The sequence below is a fragment of the Bombyx mori genome, chromosome 6 (genome assembly GCF_030269925.1).
Source record: "Bombyx mori chromosome 6, ASM3026992v2".
NCBI lineage: Eukaryota > Metazoa > Arthropoda > Insecta > Lepidoptera > Bombycidae > Bombyx > Bombyx mori.
Window position 1 is genome coordinate 2,856,315 of NC_085112.1, and position 21,690 is coordinate 2,878,004.

General features: G+C 36.7%; 1 protein-coding gene across 6 annotated transcripts in view; it reads right to left on the reverse strand.

The window, feature by feature from the left end:
- Positions 1–1,667: 1,667 nt before the first annotated feature.
- Positions 1,668–21,690, reverse strand: part of LOC101735342 (neuropeptide CCHamide-1) — a 37,938-nt gene continuing 17,915 nt past the window's right edge. For 4 of the 6 annotated variants that reach the window (XM_038011800.2, XM_062668963.1, XM_062668962.1 and 1 more), the window contains exons 3-7: positions 7,526–7,561; positions 4,897–4,988; positions 4,410–4,510; positions 3,414–3,522; positions 1,668–1,908 (exon numbers count right to left, since the gene is read on the reverse strand). In XM_038011800.2, the coding sequence (XP_037867728.1) occupies positions 1,885–1,908; positions 3,414–3,522; positions 4,410–4,510; positions 4,897–4,988; positions 7,526–7,561 (362 nt within the window). In that variant the 3' untranslated portion in view covers positions 1,668–1,884. Of the gene's footprint in view, positions 1,909–3,413; positions 3,523–4,409; positions 4,511–4,896; positions 4,989–7,525; positions 7,562–21,690 lie in introns of those variants that run through there. The other 2 variants (XR_009973350.1, XR_009973349.1) reach the window with 1 other exon arrangement.

Consider the following 21,690-nt stretch of genomic DNA (forward strand, 5'->3'; position numbering starts at 1 on the left):
AAACTGTAGCGTGTTACAATATTGCAATGGAAGTAAGCATCAGTAGCGGGCTGATTAAAAGGAAGGTTTTTTAAATATTCACTGCCTAGGGAAATAAAATAACGTATCAATAATTGTATGGAAGTCCGTAATTATAAAAATAGGAAAAACGAAATTTAATATCCCGGATTGGCCTGAAGCTTAATATATCGTGGTCGCCTTAAAATGCATGCTCCATGTCTTGCCTTAAACATGTCATTTCAGATTCATTCGATCTACTTCCGGTGCTTTTAGACATTCCAAGCACCGGTCACCGTTCTCGTCGAACTAGTCGAATGCGACGAAGAGTTCTACGTAAAATTGTATCCAGCCACAGATACGAACCACTGAAATTTTCGCCGAATCTTGTCAGGGAGCCGCGATTTCGATCTGGAGGTAGATTCAGCGAAGCACAACTCTTGCTAGGGCAGAAGTCAGCAAATTCTTTTAGGTCGAGTCCCGCGAGCATGGCCGCCAATAAGGGTGAAGCCAGAATAACCCTTTAAGGAAGATAGGCAGGTCATATATTAAATAAGAGCGTAATTTATAAAGTTTAGACACCTATTAGTAGTGTAATCCTGCACGGATAAGTAGAAATATCCTCTCTATTTCTGCCCTGAAACAATCATGAGGTCCGGTCCGAAGGTGTATCAGCGAGTAAGCAATACAATTAAGAACTCGTGTCTCAAAGCGAAATTCACGTAGTAACATTCATCTTTGGGCTTTGGCAAACACGGCCCGAAATATTACATTTTGTTCCCGAACAAAAACATACTTACTGCTTATCTTTGTTCAATTACCATAATTATGTTTTATGATAGAAATAAAAAGGAATGTTAAATTTATACTAATATCCGTTGTAAGAATTTTTATGAATTATGCGAATGTTATTGTGTTTCTTTTTTTATAATCGTCCATTATCGCAAAATTATAATTTGCGTAATTACTGGTGGTAACACGGAATAGATAAATATCTATTCCGTGGGTGGTAATACCTCTTGTGAGTCCGCGCGGGTAAGTACCACCACCCTGCCTATTTCTGCCGTGAAGCAGTAATGCGTTTCGGTTTGAAGGGTGGGGCAACCGTTGTAACTATACTTGAGACTTTAGAACTTATATCTCAAAGTTGGTGGCACATTTACTTTGTCGATGTCTATGGGCTCCAGTAACCACTTAACACCAGGTGGGTTGTAAGATCGTTCACCCATCTAAGCAATAAAAAAAAAAAAAAACACTTTTCGCTCTCGTCAAAAAATTTTGATAGTGACTAAGTACCTAATCAGCTAAGTTATCTCACTATTTTATTTCTTTCCTAAACTGATGATCTTGTGAGACTAAAATAACCTTAACAAGTAGAGGAGCTCACGGGGCTCAAACCTAACGGAATTGCTAACGCCAACCCTAGCAAGAGCAGAGTTTCGCAGAATCTACCACCGGATCCGAAACGCAACCCACTGAGAAGATCGGCAAGAAACTCAGTGGGCTGTGTCTGTGGGTTAATTAACTCGTCGAGCCCTTCGTCACAAGCGACGGGTTCGACGAGAACGATGACTGAATCTCACAACATTGCTACAGGTTGTTTCAAAGCAAACTTTTAGATAAGGATAGAGAGATGAGGACGAAGAGGATGCACAATAAAGAACCAAGAAAACAATACATTCAATTTTATATATGTTTACACAATGGCACGTTATATCTTAGAACTATTTAAAAGGTGTATCACCGGTCGCAACCCAGCCTCGCGATCCGTGATCGAGCTAAACAACTTTGAAGAGTATTAAATTAACATAAATAAAATTTGATTGATAAATTATATTTATAGATGAAATCAACAATTAACGATGTATTTATCCGCTGTTTTGCAGTTTACTTATTGTCTCGAGTTCCGGTCTGTAATAGAAAAATAAGCTTAGTCGTCATTGGTTCAATTGTGAGGCATAGAAGGTCTATTATGCTCATTAACCCTTTAAGCGCGAACTATCGATAGATCGACTCTCTTTTATCTACACTAATATTATAAAGAGGAAAGATTTGTTTGTTTGTTTGTTTCGAATAGGCTCCGAAACTACTGGACCGATTTGAAAAATTCTTTTTCCATTAGAAGCCGACATTGTCCCTGATGAACATAGGCTACTTTTTTTTATTTTTTTTTTAATTTTTTTTTTGGTTTCATGTGTGTTTTAATGTTTCCGAAGCGAAGCGAGGGCGGGTCGCTAGTTACATATAAAGTGCGGAGCGTCGGAATACCGACTATTGCCCAGTTTAGGTATCGAACTGTATGGACGTGTCTTAGCGTTATAACCTTTCTAATAAATTTTGATAACATTTAAAAATAACCATTTACAAATTATTTTGCTTTGCTTTTTTTTTCAATAATTCTTTAGCAATTTATGCAAAATACGTGAAAATAAGCTCAGCACTAAAAGGGTTAATGGAGTTTTTAGCGTCATTAAAGTTAGTATGGAGATTTATAGGATTGGATTGAGCCACAAGTCGGCCTATCATATTACGTTCTGATTTGAAGGATTTAACAGCCTCTTTACAATTCAATTGAGACTTCGATCTGTGTGCTTAGTGCGAGTTTTTTAACGTTCTCGATAGAGTAAAAGTTGGCCCAATTTTGTATGCAGTTGGAACAGCGCCCCTAGCGGAAAACGTAGGCAAACGATTCCATTCCATACAAATAACTAACAAATAACTAAGCTAACTTTTACGCTCTCGAGAACGTTAAAAAACTCGCACTAAGCACAATGATGTCTCAAGATGAGTGGCGATGTCTATAGGCTCCGGCAACCGTTGAGCAGCAAGTGAGCCGTGACCTCTTCAACTCCTTGACAGTAATAAAACAAATTTAATGCTTATGCCTCAAAACTCATCTTTGGTCACGGCATTCGGGTCTAACTGTAACCACATTAACTAATAAAAAAAATGGTGCGCCTGCAAACTTGGAGTCCGTGAAAGAACTGAAACATCTTTTGCGATGTGTAGAAATGCGATTATCTTCATTGTTTATGTCAATCAATTTAAAAAAAATTAGGGAATGCTATTTATAAGACTGTATAAGAGAAACAGGCAGCGGCTTGGCTCTGCCCCTGGCATTGCTGAAGTCCATGGGCGACAGTAACCACTCACCATCAGGTGGGCCGTATGCTCATCTGCCTACAAGGGCAATAAATAAAAAAAAACATCCTAGCTCGCTTTGTCCTTTCTCTCTCTTCACGGTCGAGCGGTTCGCGAGACACTCTATCTCTTTTCTCACTCTCACTCTTCCTAAATTGTATCTTTTCTCTCTAGCCGTAACGAATTTGTCGCGAGTTAAATATTACTCGCAACGCGCCTAAAGAAGTTTCACTTCAAAAACGGGAAACGTGTGATTTTTCATTTCTTATATTTACCATTAATTGCCAGATCTTGTATTTCGGGAGCAAGCTGTCGTCCAACATTGGCTTTGCCTCAAGGCTGCGACTCAATGGAAGTTCGACTGGTCCTTCATCACTAACAGTACTGAAATTGTAAGGAAATTAGATTTTATTATTGTTCGGCTATAGCAGAGAATATGTTTATATGTTTGTATGGATGTTTCTTTGTATGTACGAGAATACGTAAGTACATATCGATATCGTGTATGCGTCATTTCTTTTAGGTATTAAGCGACATTTATCATTGTAATCAAAGGTACGTTTTATTTGGTATTAGCATCAACAGTTCGATATTTATAATTTACTTTCAATTAAGTTTACTCCATTAAAATAGCTAAAGAAGGTTTTTGTTATGATATGTTTCCCGAAATTTAAACTTTAAATGACTCTCTTGTAAAGTTGCAAAAATGTCGCTTAAACCAAATAGGCTTTCACTTCTCGATACAGCCTTTACTATTGGCTACCATTAATTTAGATTTACAGTTTAATTTATCCTATATATATATTTATTTGTAATTAGTAACCTTAGATTGGATTATTTTACCGTCTTTGATATTTAGCTGACACTGTTTTGATGTGAAAATGTTTTCGAAAACGTTTAATTTATTGATTATATACACAAAAAATTATTAAAACGACCAAATAATAATAGGCACAAAAAAACTGTTACAATATAAATTTACGCAGCCTGAATACGATAATTTAAGTAATAATGGTTTATGACATACTGGTAAAAAGTGTCAGTGGCGCCATCTATTATCTTACATAAGGAAAAAGTTAAATTTCTTAACATTTATTTTATAAATATTTTTAATAATTGTCATAAACTCATCAATTAAAACCGATAAACTAAAAAAAATGTTAAGATCGATACTTTTATTTTATATTTAAATAAAAGAAGAAAATACATATTGTAAATTTCAATTCGTAGTGATTAGTGCCATCTTATTTTAATAACTATTAACTACTTACAACAGCCTGTCTGAGCCGGGAGCATTGTCTTCAACGTTGTTCTGATAGATGGCGTTAGTATCGTCATTTGAGTTTAGCGCTTGATCTTGGTTCTGGAAGTTCTTTAAACAAAAGAGAGATGGTATTTAATCGTAGGTAAATAAAAAAAATTGTAACTTGACAAATCGACACCATGGTGATAAATTAATTTGAAATTTAATTGAAATTTCAAATTTACGAACATAGCACGTTACGAGATAAAAATATTTATTTACAATTACTTTCAAATATAATTCAGATATTATCACGGAATTGAAGATGCTTGATTGATCCCTGACTTAAAAAAGAATAACTTGATAAAGCTTACTAAAAACAAAAACCGTAACATGATTTCTTAATTTAAAACAACTAAAGGCTTACAAAACAATATTAGGTATAACTAAGTAATTATCTGTTGACTACTATTATCAAATTAAATTTTAAAAGGCTTTGTAGATTATTTTCTTACCATTTCAGCATTAGCGGCGAAACGACGAAGCATTCTATTGAAATACCAGTCAGGAGCGGAGATCGGAGACTTGTTTGAACGTTTACCGTGAGCTGAAAATAGTGAATAGAAATTTATAGCATACATGATACACGTTGACTGCCATGTAGGTAGGTCACTAGTGCTCTACGCGGTGCACTGAAGTAATTATGTCGATTTCTGTTACTAGGGCACCCTTTAAACAGAAACGCATTACTGCTTCACGGCAGATATAGGCAGGGTTGTGGTACTTTTCCGCCCGAACTTGCAAGATCTCTTACCGGTAAGCTTAATTAATTTTTTTGATAATATTTTACCGACACTGTGTGATTAATATTAGGGAAATTTTGATTGCTTAGTGCCTGGAATAGTACCGCCATGTCTTCCCGTGGGTATCGTAAAATACGACAGAGGGATCCACAGGAGAATGGGCAGCAGCAGTTTCTGAATATTGCACTAGTGGACTGCGGTCACTATTATATTTCTGCATAACCTTCAAACGGATTGTAACGCGTTGTTACATTTGGAGTGATATAATTCCATATAACAACCCTTAACAAACTTTGTAACAAAACTTATATTTTTCCGGAAATTTAAATCAAAACCACAAAAAAAAAGAAAAAAAAGGAACTTCCGTCCAAACTCGCAGATCGCCATTTCGTTGATAAAATCGTATTTAACACAACGCTAATTAAGATCGGCATGGCTGACGTTAATGGATTAAAACGACAGCTGACATTAAATGAATCAAATTAATATGCTATATTAAAATGGAAAATGCCAGGTTAACACCGAGTTTCCATTATCCGTGTAATATTATAATCTAGTATTGTTTTTATATCAACATCTTCGTACCTAATAACCGGCAATGTATAACAAAGACGAACGCGGCCGCGACAAATAAGGTTAAGGACTCCGCGCTCTCGCTTATTTTAAATGCGCTACATTGCAGTGCTAAATTATTATTATTTTAAATCTAAAGATTAATTAAAAAGCGATTAATTTTGCTTTTGCTATCAGGTCAGGGTTCACTGTTGCGAACGTTCATCTTAATCCTTAAAAATGGGTGCAATAGGGTCGAAGGACCAAAAATGCAATTTACATTTTTAAAAATTTAATTGTTTCAGGCTTTTTTTTTAGAACATCTCAGTTTCATGTGGAGACAGATTTACTGCAAAAACTATATTATGATCAAATTAGAAAATCGATACCTCAATTAGACTTAGATAATTCATAACGAAAGGTCACTAGAAAACTAGACGAACTGAAACAAGTAGGTACTATAAATTACTTTGGACGAGTTAAAATTCCAAAATACGTGAAGTACTTTGTCCGCGATATGATAAAATACGAGAAGAGTGTGACAAAAAAACGTTTGCCGGGTCAGCTAGCTATTATCTAATATTATAAAATAAATTCAAATGTATTTAAAATTCAAGCAGCACTTTGTAATTGTGATTGCAATTGTGAAGTAACAACTGTCATTTTTTTAGCTTCCAGACATAAAAAACCCACTCATCCTTACAACTGATAAGACTTCTATATTTACAACAATGACATTATAATGTCGCATTATTGTGCAATATTCCCTAAGCTCAGAGATAAAATGGGGAGCAATATGAAAGATAAAATGAGCCGTCAAAGGTAAAAAAAACGTGTGAGTGGACGCGTGGACAGGAATCAGTGATTAGGGGTTTTAATGTTTGATTACAAAACATAAAACGTCACTGTTCGCTAATGACCCAGTGCTAACGTTCATTTAAATCATGGTCTTGCTGTAATGTATTGCATATATTTTTGTCAACGCAATTAGCGTAGAATGACTTCACGTGTACTCAAAATTTACTAGAATCCGGAGCCAAAACAACTCTGGTTAAATTCAAAACGAATAAATAATAGTTTAAAATACTAAAAAAAATACGCTTTTATATAAATTTGAATTAAACGTGCACGCTTTTTTTACAATAAAATCATTTTTTCTTACACTATTTATAATTCATCACCCCGCCTATTTCCGCCGTGAAGCAGTAATGCGTTTCGGTTCGAAGGGTGGGGTAGCCGTTGTAACTATACCTACTGAGACCTTAGAACTTATATCTCGAGGTGGGTGGCGCATTTACGTGGTAGATGTCTATGGGCTCCAGTAACCACTTAACACCAGGTGGGCTGTGAGCTTGTCCATCCATCCGAGCAATAAAAAAAATATTGTAATTTAAAGATTTATTTTCTATTTTTAGGTTGGATTTTCTATAAAAGCGTATTTTAGATGTCAACAATAGAATTACTGTCATGTCTATTACTTAAAAGTTTTAAATATTACTGTATTTTTCTATAACATTTATATTTACAACATAACTATGTACCATTGAATAATGAAAAGTGGTGTTAGGTTTGGTGAAAGGTTAGGCTCAACTGGCTTCAAAAGAAAAAATCGCCCACCGCTTTTGCATCGCAGGCAATGTATTTAAACTGGAGGACGTTGGGTTGTCGACTTCAGTTTTTAATTGCGGACTAGGTAACGAAATATTATGTATTTCTTGATATTGTCAGAGCAAGAGAATATTATTTCATTGCGATAAATGAAAAAGTATAATATAATAGTTTAACTCACCTCCCCAACATGAATGTCCGTAGCTTAAGCAGGAACCTGAAATAAAAATTCATGGAAAATCATATTTATTTATAATAATATAATAATAATGAACATTAATTATTTAACCTCGCCCAGAATGCTGCTCAGAATTATGACTACTATTTATTTCATTCCGTTTGTAAATGCTAAAACAATCTTTGTAACTACGAAGCGATTCTTAACATAATTAAATAAGTCACACAGATAGAGAGAGAGAGAGAGAGAGAGAGAGAGAGAGAGAGAGAGAGAGATTATCTGCCAAAAAAAATTTACAGAAAAATATTATCCTAGAAAAAATGACACCCTTTACCAGGGTAATAAAAGTCGAAGGGAAGAGTGATTTCAACAAACAAAAACCAACTTTTAACATTTGTTTCCTTGTGGCGTTTGCCTCATTTCTCGCTATTAAAACAAACAAGGCTTTTGTAAATTGCATTAATTTTGAAATTTCTATTATATTTATATATCAAAGGTGCTCATAGTTCATCTGGTAATAAGTTTACTGGAACCTATTACCTATCCTATATTTAATTTTTAATGAAAGACTTTGTAAATCTGGAAAAAGAAACCACAACTTGATAAAATTTAATCAATTTGTCTCAAATAATAACTTATATGATTTATTATTTTTTTATTTTCCGTGTTTAGTTATGTTGTTAAAGTTAAGGCGTTTAATTATGGTATAAGTTTAGGGGCATCCGCTACAAGATGTCGATAGTTTCTATATAAAAAAATATTTGTCTTATAGTACCTATCGCAGTTTCAGAGTCCTGACGCAGTGTGATTCATGGAACTGTGTTCATACATGGTATAGAATTGTGTGTATATATGAAGTCGTCGTGCCCTAAAGGATAAGACGTCCTACGCATTCGTGTTGAGCGATACACCGTGTTCGAATCTCGCAGGCGGGTACCAATTTTTCCTAATGAAATACATATTCAACAAATGTTCACGATTGACTTCCACGGTGAAGGAATAACATCGTGTAATAAAAATGAAACCCGCAAAATTATAATTTGGGTAATTACTGGTGGTAGGACCTCTTGTGAGTCCGCGCGGGTAGGTACCACCGTCCTGCCTATTTCTGCCGTGAAGCAGTAATGCGTTTCGGTTTGAAGGGTAGGTCGCTCTTAAATGGTTCTTAAATGGCAACGTAATACCAAAACCCTAGAAATATCGAGACGATACATTACCGGTGCAGTATCTTTTAATTCGTATTGATTTTAGTGAGGTACCCTCAACTTAAGGGAACCACTATCGATGGAAAGCGAATAAATTGGGCGATGCATTAACCTGAGTGTCGGCCTAATGGATTCTTGGATACACAACGTTTGAACCACCAGTTCTGTATACTAGAGCTGTTTGAAGATTTACTTATTGCCTTTGTACACAGATACGCATAAGGTCCATCTGCTGATGAGTGATCAGCGTCGTACATGGATATTAGCAATGTCAGGAGGAAGGTCACGTCAGTTCCACGAAATTAATGACATGACGACCTTTAAACCTTTTTACTTTTTTTTACCTTTACTTTACCTTTTTTACTGGTGGTAGGACCTCTTGTGAGTCCGCGCGGATGGGTACCACCGCCCTGCCTATTTCTGCCGTGAAGCAGTAATGCGTTTCGGTTTGAAGGGTGGGGCAGCCGTTGTAACTATACTTGAGGCCTTAGAACTTATATCTCAAGGTGGGCGGCGCGTTTACGTCGTAGATGTCTATGGGCTCCAGTAACCACTTAACACCAGGTGGGCTGCGAGCTTGTCCACCCATCTAAGCAACAAAATAAATAAAAAAATATTTCTTATTTAAAAACCGGACGGTATTTCCTCAATACGTAGCCAGCTTTGCACCATTGCATCCGCAATGCCCCATAGACTACGTTCTGATCGATGAACAAACATTCAAGCCCATTGAACAAGGCAGAACATCAATTTGAACATTGGAAACAAACGTTCGCTTAAAAATCCGGTGTATGCAGAAAGATTTCCCGGGGGCCCGGTTATGGGAGCGCTACGTACATTGATTACGAAGTGCGGTTACGTGTATATGTACCAATTGATAGTCTTCGATGGAAGAACATTGATTGAACATATCTTTGTTGACGTTTTATTAAATTTGGTAGGCAGCAAATTTGTTTATTGCCGTTATAGTGTCAAAATATCTGATGAACAAAGGTATTTTGATAATAAAATCAACATCATCAGTAAGATCATATTCCAAATCTCATAAGAGTAGGATATTTGCTTTATCCATCTTAACGGTCGCATTATATGAACTACTAGTTCCGCAGTAGTCGAAATTCGACTATAATTCATTGAAATTATAAGTTTGAACATATTATGGTTCCATTGTCAAAGACTATTATAGGTACTTCTATAATCACAAATTTCGCCAAGACTACACTATAGACAAATAATATTAAAGATTGGCAATATTAACCTATTGTCAATTTGACCACAGACCTCAAGCAATAACAAAAGTTTGACAATAAACAAAGAATATATATATTATTATGTGTGTGTGTCAAATACATGGTAGTGTGTGTAACGTTTTCTTTATTGATTTAATGATTTTTTTATGCATAATTAAGTAAATTATTAGCATTCTGCACTTCTTCACTATATTCTCTATAAGTGTGAGAAATTTCATACTCCTCCGTCCGCGCAATTTTCGTGAAAAGGGGTACAAAGTTTTTGCTTCACGTATTAATATATAGATGAACATATCAAACATTCTTCTATGTATTTTATTGTATTCAGAATAGATGCACGCGCCCTCGACCGGTATGATATTAAAGTACCAATTTTATTCCAATAACGTAATACTATTAGTAATGTTTTCACGGAGACCCATAATCACTTAAACCTTACGGCATCCAGAATATATATTGTCTTAAATAGCCTGTGGTCTTTGTAATCATTTGCCCAAACGGAAGGTGGATTTTAATGTGTACAGGAACAACTCGATAAGCTAAGCATTACATGTGTTTTTCACGGGAAAGATCACATTACGAGATGTTTATTTCATTATCGTTCACAGAGAGTCATAAACTGGTACATAAACTTACCGGAGTTATCAGTTGCTGCTCCATAATGGATTATAATAAATATTAATGTGAATGTAAAAGTTCATCACTGCCTAGAACCATTGCAATTATTCACAGTGCATTTTCCGAGATATTTTCTGCCACGTACCTACCATCCGACCTCCAAATGAATTTCTCTCCACGGTGTTTCCCGAGCGCTATGATATATCCAAGAGTATGTTCTTCAAGAGAGGCTTGCGAAGAGGACTTAACCGGAGGCAGCAGTTTGGCTGTAGCCCTAGCATTGCTAATGTCTATGTGGTAACCAGTCACCATGAGGTATACTGGTCATCGTTCTCGTCAAACCCATCGCTTGTGACAAAGGGCTCGGCGAGTAAATTAACCCAAAGATACAGCCCACTGAGTTTCTCGCAGGATCTTCTCAGTGGTTCGCGTTTCCGATCCGGTGGTAGATTCTGCGAAGCACGGCTCTTGCTTGGGTTCGTGTAAGTAACAACGTCAGGTTTGAGCCCTGTGAGTTCAACTACTAGCCCGGCGACGGTGACATGGTCTCTCTAGACCATCAGCTTAGGTAGGAATAAAATAATGTGATATGCTGATTTGCTTACAAGGGCATTTAAAAATAATAAAAATCGAAGAACCTTTACGTGTTAAAACAAACAGTCAATGCCCAACAAAAAATCCAGTTCCAACAAAATTCCAACTATACCTCAAACGCTTAATAAAGTTAATTAAAAAATAATCTTGGTAAACAGTAATGCTTCTGAATAAAACAATCATACCATTCTCTGAAAAGCATAATATTAATACCTGTGCAAGCACATGCCTGGTAACAATAATTGGCGTGTTCACCATTGAAATGGCAAAAACCTAGTACGACATAGAGTAGAGAATAAAACAGAGGTAGCAACGGTGTGTTCCTGTTAACAAAAGTGCTGTTTTCGTGTTTCTAAACTACTTTTTCATTTGCATAGATGTGCAGCGAGTAAGCGCATGCTATTCCGGACATACCTCCGCGTTGACTGCGTCATCCATTCACTTTCTGAACGACAGAGGCCTTGCTACCTCTATTGTTAATTCTCTGCTCTGTGGATGAAACACAGTAGTATTAACTAAAAGTTATCTCTTTACATCCGGGCTGTAATTTTAAGGCAGAATGAAATTTATGAGATTCGATACAAAAGCAGAACAAAATACGGTCTACTTAATTGTGAATGATCTTTTTTGATTTATAAACCCAAATCTTAGTTATTTCTGACGCGATGGACCGATTTGCTATTGAAAAGTCCCACAAAGATGCGACCGTTGAAATGTAACATCGGTTCTACTTCGTGGTGCAATACAAGACTTAGAAATAGTTATTTATAGCTTGCTATGTTTCATTTCATCATTGCTACGATGGTGATTGTCTCGCTAGTTCTGTATAATAGATTTCAGAATAGATTGACCGACGAAGTCAGTGTCCTTATTAGAGATATTTGATATTAAGCGCAATATTAGCGTTCTTGTTTCGTATAAGTTTTCGCTATTCCAGATCACAAGAAGATATTTGTAGCTTGGGACTGTTTAAGGGCGATGTTTGGGATACTCAATCCGGTGGTGAATGAAAGAAGAATGCGTGTAGCAAAAATACGATAGTTGAGAATGCTGTGTGGAGTAAGAAGAATGAATATAATTAGAAATGAGTATATAGAAGAACTGAAAGTAGCGCCAACGATAGACAAAATAAAGAGTGGAAGGATATCGTGGTATAGGCAAGTTATAGAAGAGAAGATAATTTTGTTGCCAAGAAGACCGTCAGTATGAAATTTGACGATAATGTCAGGAGGATGCGTCCTTGAAGGACTCGGATGGACTGTGTGAAGATATGTAAGGGTTGGGTGTAAGTGCTGAGGTGTCGTATGATAAGCCTGAATGGAAAAAGAGGACATGCGCGCCGACCCCACATAGCAAGGGGATAAGAAGTGGGCATAAATAATTTTGGGATACCCAATGAAACTACCTAATAATATTTCGAAAACGATATACTGCAAAGGGAAAATAAACCATTGCAGATTTTAAATTGAAAACAAATGAAAGACGTTTCAGCAAAAAAAAAAGCACAATGGTGTGGTTTAATCAAACTATCGTTCTTCCATTCTTTCATGTGATTATTAGGTGTGTTATGACGTGCATACAGATCGGAAACGTCCTGTTCCCCGCTGGCAACTCAAACGAGATGCGTCGCATCATGCAGTGCCGGATTAACCATGTAGCAAGAGTAGCAATTGCTACGGGCCCCGCGCGAACGGGGGCCCCGCATATTTAAACCCACTCATCTCTGCCCGAGCTTAATTTTTTGAGTGACTTATTAAGAAAAAGTTGTTTGTATAAACGTGTAAAATTTCAATCGGCCTGATAATCAGCTCTACAAAAAGTCTGACGTATGCAACCACTCTTACCCGACACAGTGTGGATGTGTAGCAGAATTGTGTAGCTGTAACGTATAGATGGCAAATAAACGTATAGACTATTGATTTGTTTTTTTACCACTTTATACTTAAGAACCCATAGTAGATCAAGGGCTTTTTGAAATAATTTGCTACGGGTCCCGTGCTTGCTTAATCCGGCACTGGTCGAATGCCACTATGAAATGAAATTGCAATTTAAATGGCTCTGTTAAACGAATGAAATAGCAAACGTCTTTGTCTAGTGATCACTAGTGTCTGGAATTTGTTCTTACTATGTCACCGGATTGGTTCATTTCTAATTTAGAACTTTTTATATAGATTTTTTTTATTGCTTAGATGGTTGGACGAGCTCACAGCCCACCTGGTGTTAAGTGGTTACTGGAGCCCACAGACATCCATAACGTTAATCCGCCACCCACCTTGAGATATAAGTTCTAAGGTCTCAAGTATAGTTACAACGGCTGCCCCACCCTTCAAACCGAAACGCATTACTGCTTCACGGCAGAAATAGGAAGGGCGGTGGTACCTACCCGCGCGGACTCACAAGAGGTCCTACCACCAGTAATTACGCAAATTATAATTTTCGCGGGTTTGATTTTTATTACACGATGTTATTCCTTCACCGTGGAAGTCAATCGTGAACATTTGTCGAGTACGTATTTCATTAGAAAAATTGGTACCCGCCTGAGAGACGAACACCGGTGCATCGCTACATACGAATGCACCGGACGTCTTATCCTTTAGGCCACGACGACTTATTATTTGCTGTAACGTTTGTTCTGTTAGCTTAGAAATTTAAAGGTAATATTGCTTCGCAGCCGAATTCGGATGCGTGGTACATACCCGTGTGGGCGTCACATTACTTTGAACTAAAATTTTAATTTTGGTGTAATAATCGACTAGTAATTTTATGTAAATAGCACTCAGTGCAACAGAAATTAGCTGTAGCGGACTGTCATTTAAACTATTGTAATGTTTTTATATATTTATTTGGCGTTGTGTTTTTTTTTTGTAATTCGATATTTTTAATTACATTAATTCTGCATTTCTATTCTGTCAGTATTCATTCTAAGGCATGGCGTGCAGACCTACCTCAATGTTTTAATTGTAAGTATACCTGTATTTAGTCTAATACATTTTAGCTTGTGTGGAAGCTTTTTAATTAATCACCAGAATTTGTTAGGACACGTCAATACTTTGGAATAACACTGAATATTTTATACCTTTAAACGAGCAATTCTTGTATATAATATATATTATGTATATACTCTGAATCTCGGAAACGGCTCCAACGATTTTCATAAAATTTAGCATACAGGGGATTTCGGGGGCGATAAATCGATCTAGCTACGATTTAATTTCAGAAAATGTTGTTTTATTCGTGTTTTCAATAATCAACTCTTCCCGTCATCTATTGGCGGATAATAATACTATCTTTATATTAATACGTGAAGCAAAAACTTTGTATCCCTTTTTACGAAAATTGCGCGGACGGAGGAGTATGAAATTTTCCACACTTATAGAGAATATAGAAAAGAAGTGCATAATGCTAATATTTTTTTAAAATAATGCATAAAAGATACATTAAATCAATAAAGAAAACATTACACACACTACATACCATGTATTTGACGCACACGCATGCATACTATTTATTGTCAATCTTTTGTTCTTGGCGTCTGTTGTCAAATTGAGATTAAATGTTGTTTGTCTTTGTTAATATTTTTTATAGTATCTTGGCAAAAAAATGTGATTAAAGAAGTATAAAATACAATCATAACAGTGTACAAACTCACAATTCCAATTAATTATAGTCGAATTTCGACCACTGCGGGACCTCTAGTTTTTATTAATTTAATGTAACTAACTGCTTTAAAGACACAACAATTTTTTTTTTATTTTTTTTTATTGCTTAGATGGGTGGACGAGCTCACAGCCCACCTGGTGTTAGGTGGTTACTGGAGCCCATAGACATCTACAACGTAGACGCGCCACCCACCTTGAGATACAAGTTCTAAAGTCTCAGTATAGTTACAACGGCTGCCCCACCTTTCAAACCGAAAGGCATTACTGCTTCACGGCAGAAATAGGCAGGGGGGTGGTACCTACCCGCGCGGACTCACAAGAGGTCCTACCACTAGGCGTTATCAAAAAAAAAACCATCATCATCTAGTTATATATTAAGTAATGAATATATTATCTAAATCGTTGATAGCTTAAATGTTATTTAAACGAAAATATCAGCATTGTCATGGTGGTGCGATTCGGATTTCTTCTTTAATTAGAAATTATTGGTGCTGCGACTTAAGTTCCTAATTGGTCTCTTCTCAGACAAATGCTGTCACATGTATGACCGAATCTATTGGCCTAAATGATTTAAGTTGAGATAAGTAATTAATTTAGAACCATGTGAAATTGCATGTGCCACCTCCTGAAAATTTATTTAAAATTTTCAGGTGGGAACGGACCGTCCGCACTGGACGTCCCGGTCATCGTTCTCGTCGAACCCGTCGCTTGTGACGAAGGGCTCGACGAGTAAATTAACCCTCAGACACAGCCCACTGAGTTTCTCGCCGGATCTTCTCAGTGGGTCGCGTTTCCGATCCGGTGGTAGATTCTGTGAAGCACGGCTCTTGCTAGGGCTCGTGTTAGCAACGTCGTCAGGTTTGAGCCACGTGAGCTCACCTACTAGTTAAGGTTACGCTGATATAACCTCTCAAAGTTATAAAAAATGGACGTCAATTGGAGGCCTATCAGCAGTAGCCAGCTATGGGCTGAGATGATGACCAACCGGGATTTAAATAGGAAAACAAGATCAGCTCAATGTGACTCCCAATCATGGGATTAGTATGATTCATGTCCGACGATAAATATATAGTATAATTAAAAGTACTTTTACGATTTTATCTCGCGTTTACGAGCGTTTCCGTGTTCGTGTAGTCGGTGATCACGGAAAATGAAAAATAATCAAAACGTTAGAAATAATAAAATGCTTATGAAAAGGTGAGTGGCGCCCTCTGGCTATAAGCGCGTATTGTGGTAACACTACCAAATTTTGAAGACAATAATAATTTGACTAAGTTACAAATAAAAAAAAGTGCGTGAGTACAAAGTACACATGTCAGAAGTGAAACTTTTTTGGCGAACTAATTTATAAGTCTTGCTTATATTTATACAAATCTAAAACTTTAGATTTCCAAGACTTAGAGGAAGGGAAAAAGGAAGATATGTTCCCGCCAAAAGTCTGTCAAATGTCAATCTCAAACCTCAGTGTTGACAGTCACATTATGTTTAGATTTCTAAATTGTAAATGACTAATATTTTGCCAATTGAATTGACTAATTTAATTTCATGCTATTTGATTAATGTTCCAAATTCTTTTCATTTCATTTCAATTCCTATTAACATTTTTCACAAAAAAATTATAAAATATTAGGCTGTATGGTATGATACATTTGCCTTTCCAGTTGGAAAAATACAACAACTACTACTACTGACATTTGACAAGTACTTAATTTCAATAGTAGTTTGATGTTACTTCCGTTGCATACCTGCGTGACGTTCTGTAAAAATTTTACCCCCATGCGCCTAAAGAAGTTTCATTTCAAAAAGTTCACGTGACATTTATGGCATACGGGCGAATGATGTTTCGTATTTATTTCTTGTAAAAATAATTATAGAAATTCAAACAGAGTTACCGTTATTAATTTTGATAAAAAAAAAACATTCAATTTAAACACAGAATAATAAAGTACGCTAGTTTTACTTACTGAGTTCATAAGTCTATGGTTTTGTATGTAGATAACACAAACGATTTTAGGTAGGTCTTATTGATTTTTAATTCTACACTAAAACAAAACGATTCCTTTATTTGATCTATTGAATAACGATTTACCGTGGGACTAAATGAGATTTATTGTCGGACCGAATAATATTGATACTTGAACAACTTTTATGTCGGACATTAAGAACCAGATTTAATATCTTTGACAAACATTGGCCATGTTTACGATCGTTTGGTAACGTACGACCTAATTTAAGTGTCAACGTTAATATTTAACAACTATAATTGTATTACTAGACTAGTATTATAGTTTAGTTAAAATACCAAGGGAATTTATCTAAGTATTATGTAGTTTTTATAGGCATTATGATATACGTACTTAACAAATGTTCACGATTGACTTCCACGGTGCAGGAATAATATCGTGTAATAAAAATTTGCGTAATTACTGGTGGTAGGACCTCTTGTGAGTCCGCACGGGTAGGTGTCACGGCCCTGCCTATTTCAGCTGTGAAGCAATAAGTAATGGCATTTTGTTTTGAAGAGTGGGGTAGCCGTTGTAACTATACTGATACCTTAGAACTCATATCTCAAGGTGGAGGCAGGATTTTACGTTATAGATATCTATGGGTTCCAGTAACCAAATAACACCAGGTGGGCTGTGAGCTCGTCCAACCATCTATGCAATAAAAAAAAAAAAAATCATTATCAGATGAGCATAAACATAAACCCACTAAGTCTCTCGCTGGATCTTCTCAGTATGTCGCGATTCCGATCCGGTAGTAGATTCTGCGAAGCATTGCTCTTGCTAGGGCTAGTGTTAGCAATTCTCTCAGGTTGAGCCGGTGAGTTCACTTGTCAGTTCGCGCGAAGTTGGAATAGTTGGAATAACTACCGACGGTTAGGTAGGGGAAGAAAGGCGACATAGACACAACCATTTTCTGGTCCATCAGCGATGTATAGTATCTTCAGTTTTCGTAGCCTTAATTAAATAGTCATTCGTGGATAACAGTAAAAATTCCAAATATCGTGATAATCAAAATAATAAATCCGAGATTAAAACGTAAAAGTAATTGTAATTACATTTAAGTACGATCCAAAAAATCGATCATATATTCTTTGTCAATATTTAAGATGTTTCAAGTGTAGGGAGCAGCCTTTGTATTCACATTCGTATACTTAATAAAGATACAAAGATATCCAAAGAGGATCGGAGTGGACTATGCTTTGAGTTTCCGTACGCGATCGAATTAAGGACGCGGTAACCATGGTAGCCGGTATAATCCAAAGGATTGTGAGATAGAACTGACAGTGCCCCGATATTGCACTCACCTCGAAGTGGGTATAGTGTACCTACAAGAGCAATAAAATAAAGATCGTGCACAGTAAGGCACTCCGTATGGTAGGTAGCGGCTTGGCTCTGCCCCTGGCATTGCTGAAGTCCATGGGCGACGGTAACCACTCACCATCAGGTGGGCCGTATGCTCGTCTGCCTACAATAAAGAAACAAACGTACAAGGGAGACCGCCAGCCCGATGTAGATCTTGGAAAAGCACCAGATACGGGCATCACAAAGCCGGTCAAACCTTTGGAGACAGCTTTTTCTGCTAGGAACCAATCACACGAAAATTCGAAAGAAATAACGGCGTATATTAAAATTGTACTTATATCTTCTCTTCTTTAACCCGTGTACACCCAATGCTGAGTGTAGATCTCGATACGCCATGCATCTATTTATTATACCCTATAGAATAATTAATACCAAACAATATTAAGGAAAACGGTACCAAATATTTCATAAAACGGGTTGTCATCAGCTCTTATTGTAGGTATATTGAAGATAATAATACCAATTCGTTAGCAAAGCTTGTCGAGGCTACTTCAAAAAATTTATCTCTTCCGAAAATGTAGTAATTCAATTCGTTTCACACAGATTTTAATTCAAGCCTCAATCCCAAGAAGTGAATTTATTTTAAAACAAAAATTTTGTATTCATATTTACTACCATTCATAATTACTTTTAAATATATAGTAGAGTCAAATAATGATGACTTTAACCTTGCAATAATGACACTTCTCACGGTTTTTTTTCTATTGCTTAGATGGGTGGACGAGCTCACAGCCCACCTGGTGTTAAGTGGTTACTGGAGCCCATAGACATCAACTACGCAGACGCGCCACCCACCTTGAGATACAACTTCTAAAGTCTCAGTATAGTTACAACGGCTGCCCCACCCTTCAAACCGAAACGCATTACTGCTTCACAGCAGAAATAGGCAGGGCGGTGGTACCTATCCGCGCGGACTCACAAGTGGTCTTACCACCAGTAATTACGCAAATTATAATTTTGCGGGTTTGTTTTTTATTACACAATGTTATTCCTTCACCTTGGAAGTCAATCGTGAACATTTGTTGAGCACGTATTTCATTAGAAAAATTGGTACCCGCCTGCGGGATTCGAACACCGTTGCATCACTTCAACACGAATGGACCGGACGTCTTATCCTTTAGGCCACGACGACTTCACAAAACTAACACCACAAAATATTTTTTCATTCAATCTGCCTTAGCATCGTGTAAACTTCCAGTTTCTCAATTTATCATTGTATCATTAATTTTCGTAGATAATTTAATTAAATTTGATGTTTATTAATCGATTGATTGTGTTATGTAAGCTAAAATAATAATGATTAAACAATGGAATAAACAAAACAACTACTTAGAAGAAAAGAAAAAACATTTTTCAGAAAAGACCGGGTTGGAGAAGATCGTTCCACTTAAAATTAAGAACATTAGTATTATTATTGTGATACGCCCAATTAATTCTGTGGCCCACTCATAAATTAATTCACTGAATAGAAATTTCTGAGTGCTCCCCAATTATTTATTGTTTCTGCTTTTGTTATTGTTTGATTCATGAATAATTTAATAGAGATTGAATAACAGTTCCAATTCTATAATAAATAAATGATCAGTTTTACTCAAGTACAGCTCCTAAAAGCGAACTAGGCATATTGTAGCTTCACATATGTAGGTAGGTACTACGGTCTATGTCTGCTGCAAAGAACGATCGCGCTGCGCCGTGAGGCCGTCGTTATAAAATGCTTTTGAGTCTTCGACCTCATGTCTCAAGGCTTCAGTAACTATCGGTCTTCAGCTTCGGGAATTGAAATAAGAATTCGAAGTGCGAAGTGACGCATATAAATGTATGTAAGTGATGCAAAGAGTCACAAAACCTGTGGGTGTAAACAGGACTTATTTTCTGAAGTTTCGTGTGAAGAATGGTTTAAAAAAAAATCCATATGCCAATAACATGTGTTAAGTTAACAAACAACACGTCATACGTTAGTAGTTATAATGAAGTAAATGTCACAAATGTTTTCTTTTTGCGAGAGTTCTCGATCGAACTACACAAGTTTTTCGTGACGTGTTAAAGAATCAAATCGGCAAGGGACACAGAACTTGTACGTGTTGTGGTTTTTATTTTTTGTTTTCAATGAACATTTTATTAAATTTTATCGAATTTTATTTTTGACTGTGCGAAGGCTTACGAATATTTCCTGGCATATATCTAAACCTCAGATACATTGCTGAGCTCACAAGCCATGATGATTTAAAGCGATTATTAAGCCCATATAAATCACAACGTATTTTTTGGGTCAGATGGAAATCTCAGGAGTTCCACTTTGAGAGGGGTACTTGGGGAATATCGGAGTTGAACCGCCTGTAAGGCTGGGTGAAATCTGACGCGTTTTGCGCGGAGCGCATATTTTGTCGGCCTGCCTTTTCAACGGCAATGTCGTCCACCTTGAGACACGGTAGAATTATCAAATGTGTTGTATAACAGTTGTCTTAACCACCATCCTGTCTATTTCTGCCGTAAAGCAGTAGTGCCGCTTAAAGTATGGGGCAGCCATTGAACTGAAAAAGTGAGACTTAGAACTCTTGTCTCAAGGTGGATGACGGCTTTTACGTTATTGAGGTCTATGGGCTCAAACGATCATCCACTCATCTTAGCAATAAAAAAGATTAATGTTATTATTTTTTTATAAAATCAGCCCAGAGACCTTCACCACACAAGACCGGTCCTACGCTGCTTGCACCCAACGAACCCCGCAAACCTCAATAGGTCGTCGGTCCATCTTGTGGGAGACCTATCCACGCTACATCTTCCGGTACGCGGTCACCACTAAAGAAACTAACTAAACCAAACTAAATGAACTAAAGATCTTTTCGGCCCCAACGGCCATCCGTTCTTGCATTGTGCCCTGGACACTGCCACTTCAACGTCGCAAACATTTGGGCTATAACGGTTACCATGGTTTTCCTGCGAATCTCCTGATTTGATCTCAGATTTGGTCTGTTAGGGGATCTCCGAGCTAAGCCCTCTCTATTGCTCTTTAAGTTACCTTGAGTCTTCTAATAAGTCCCATTGTGAGAGACCACGTCTCAGTGCCATATGTACACACAGTATTAACTAATTGAATTTATATTTGCATTAACACCATTTTTCAGCAATATGACATCGCATTTATACGTTAAAGTCAGCCTGATTTGCTAACGAGCTAATGCAGATAAAAAATCACCCTTTATATGAAATTCGCGGCAACAATTGTGCGTATTTTTTGCGAAATACAAAAAAGAAAAAAAACGCACGCTCTATGAATAATAATGGTGACATTTCACGTTTAATGTGACAAATCTGGTGCACACGTGTTTTTTCATTTGCATGTGTAATCTACTTTAACCATAAAACTAAGATCTACATGAATCATGAACGTTCATAAACTTCAAGGATCTTCATAATTTTGTTTTTGCAAATGTATGTCGTCCAAATTATTTAGATCTCTACGAAATATCACGC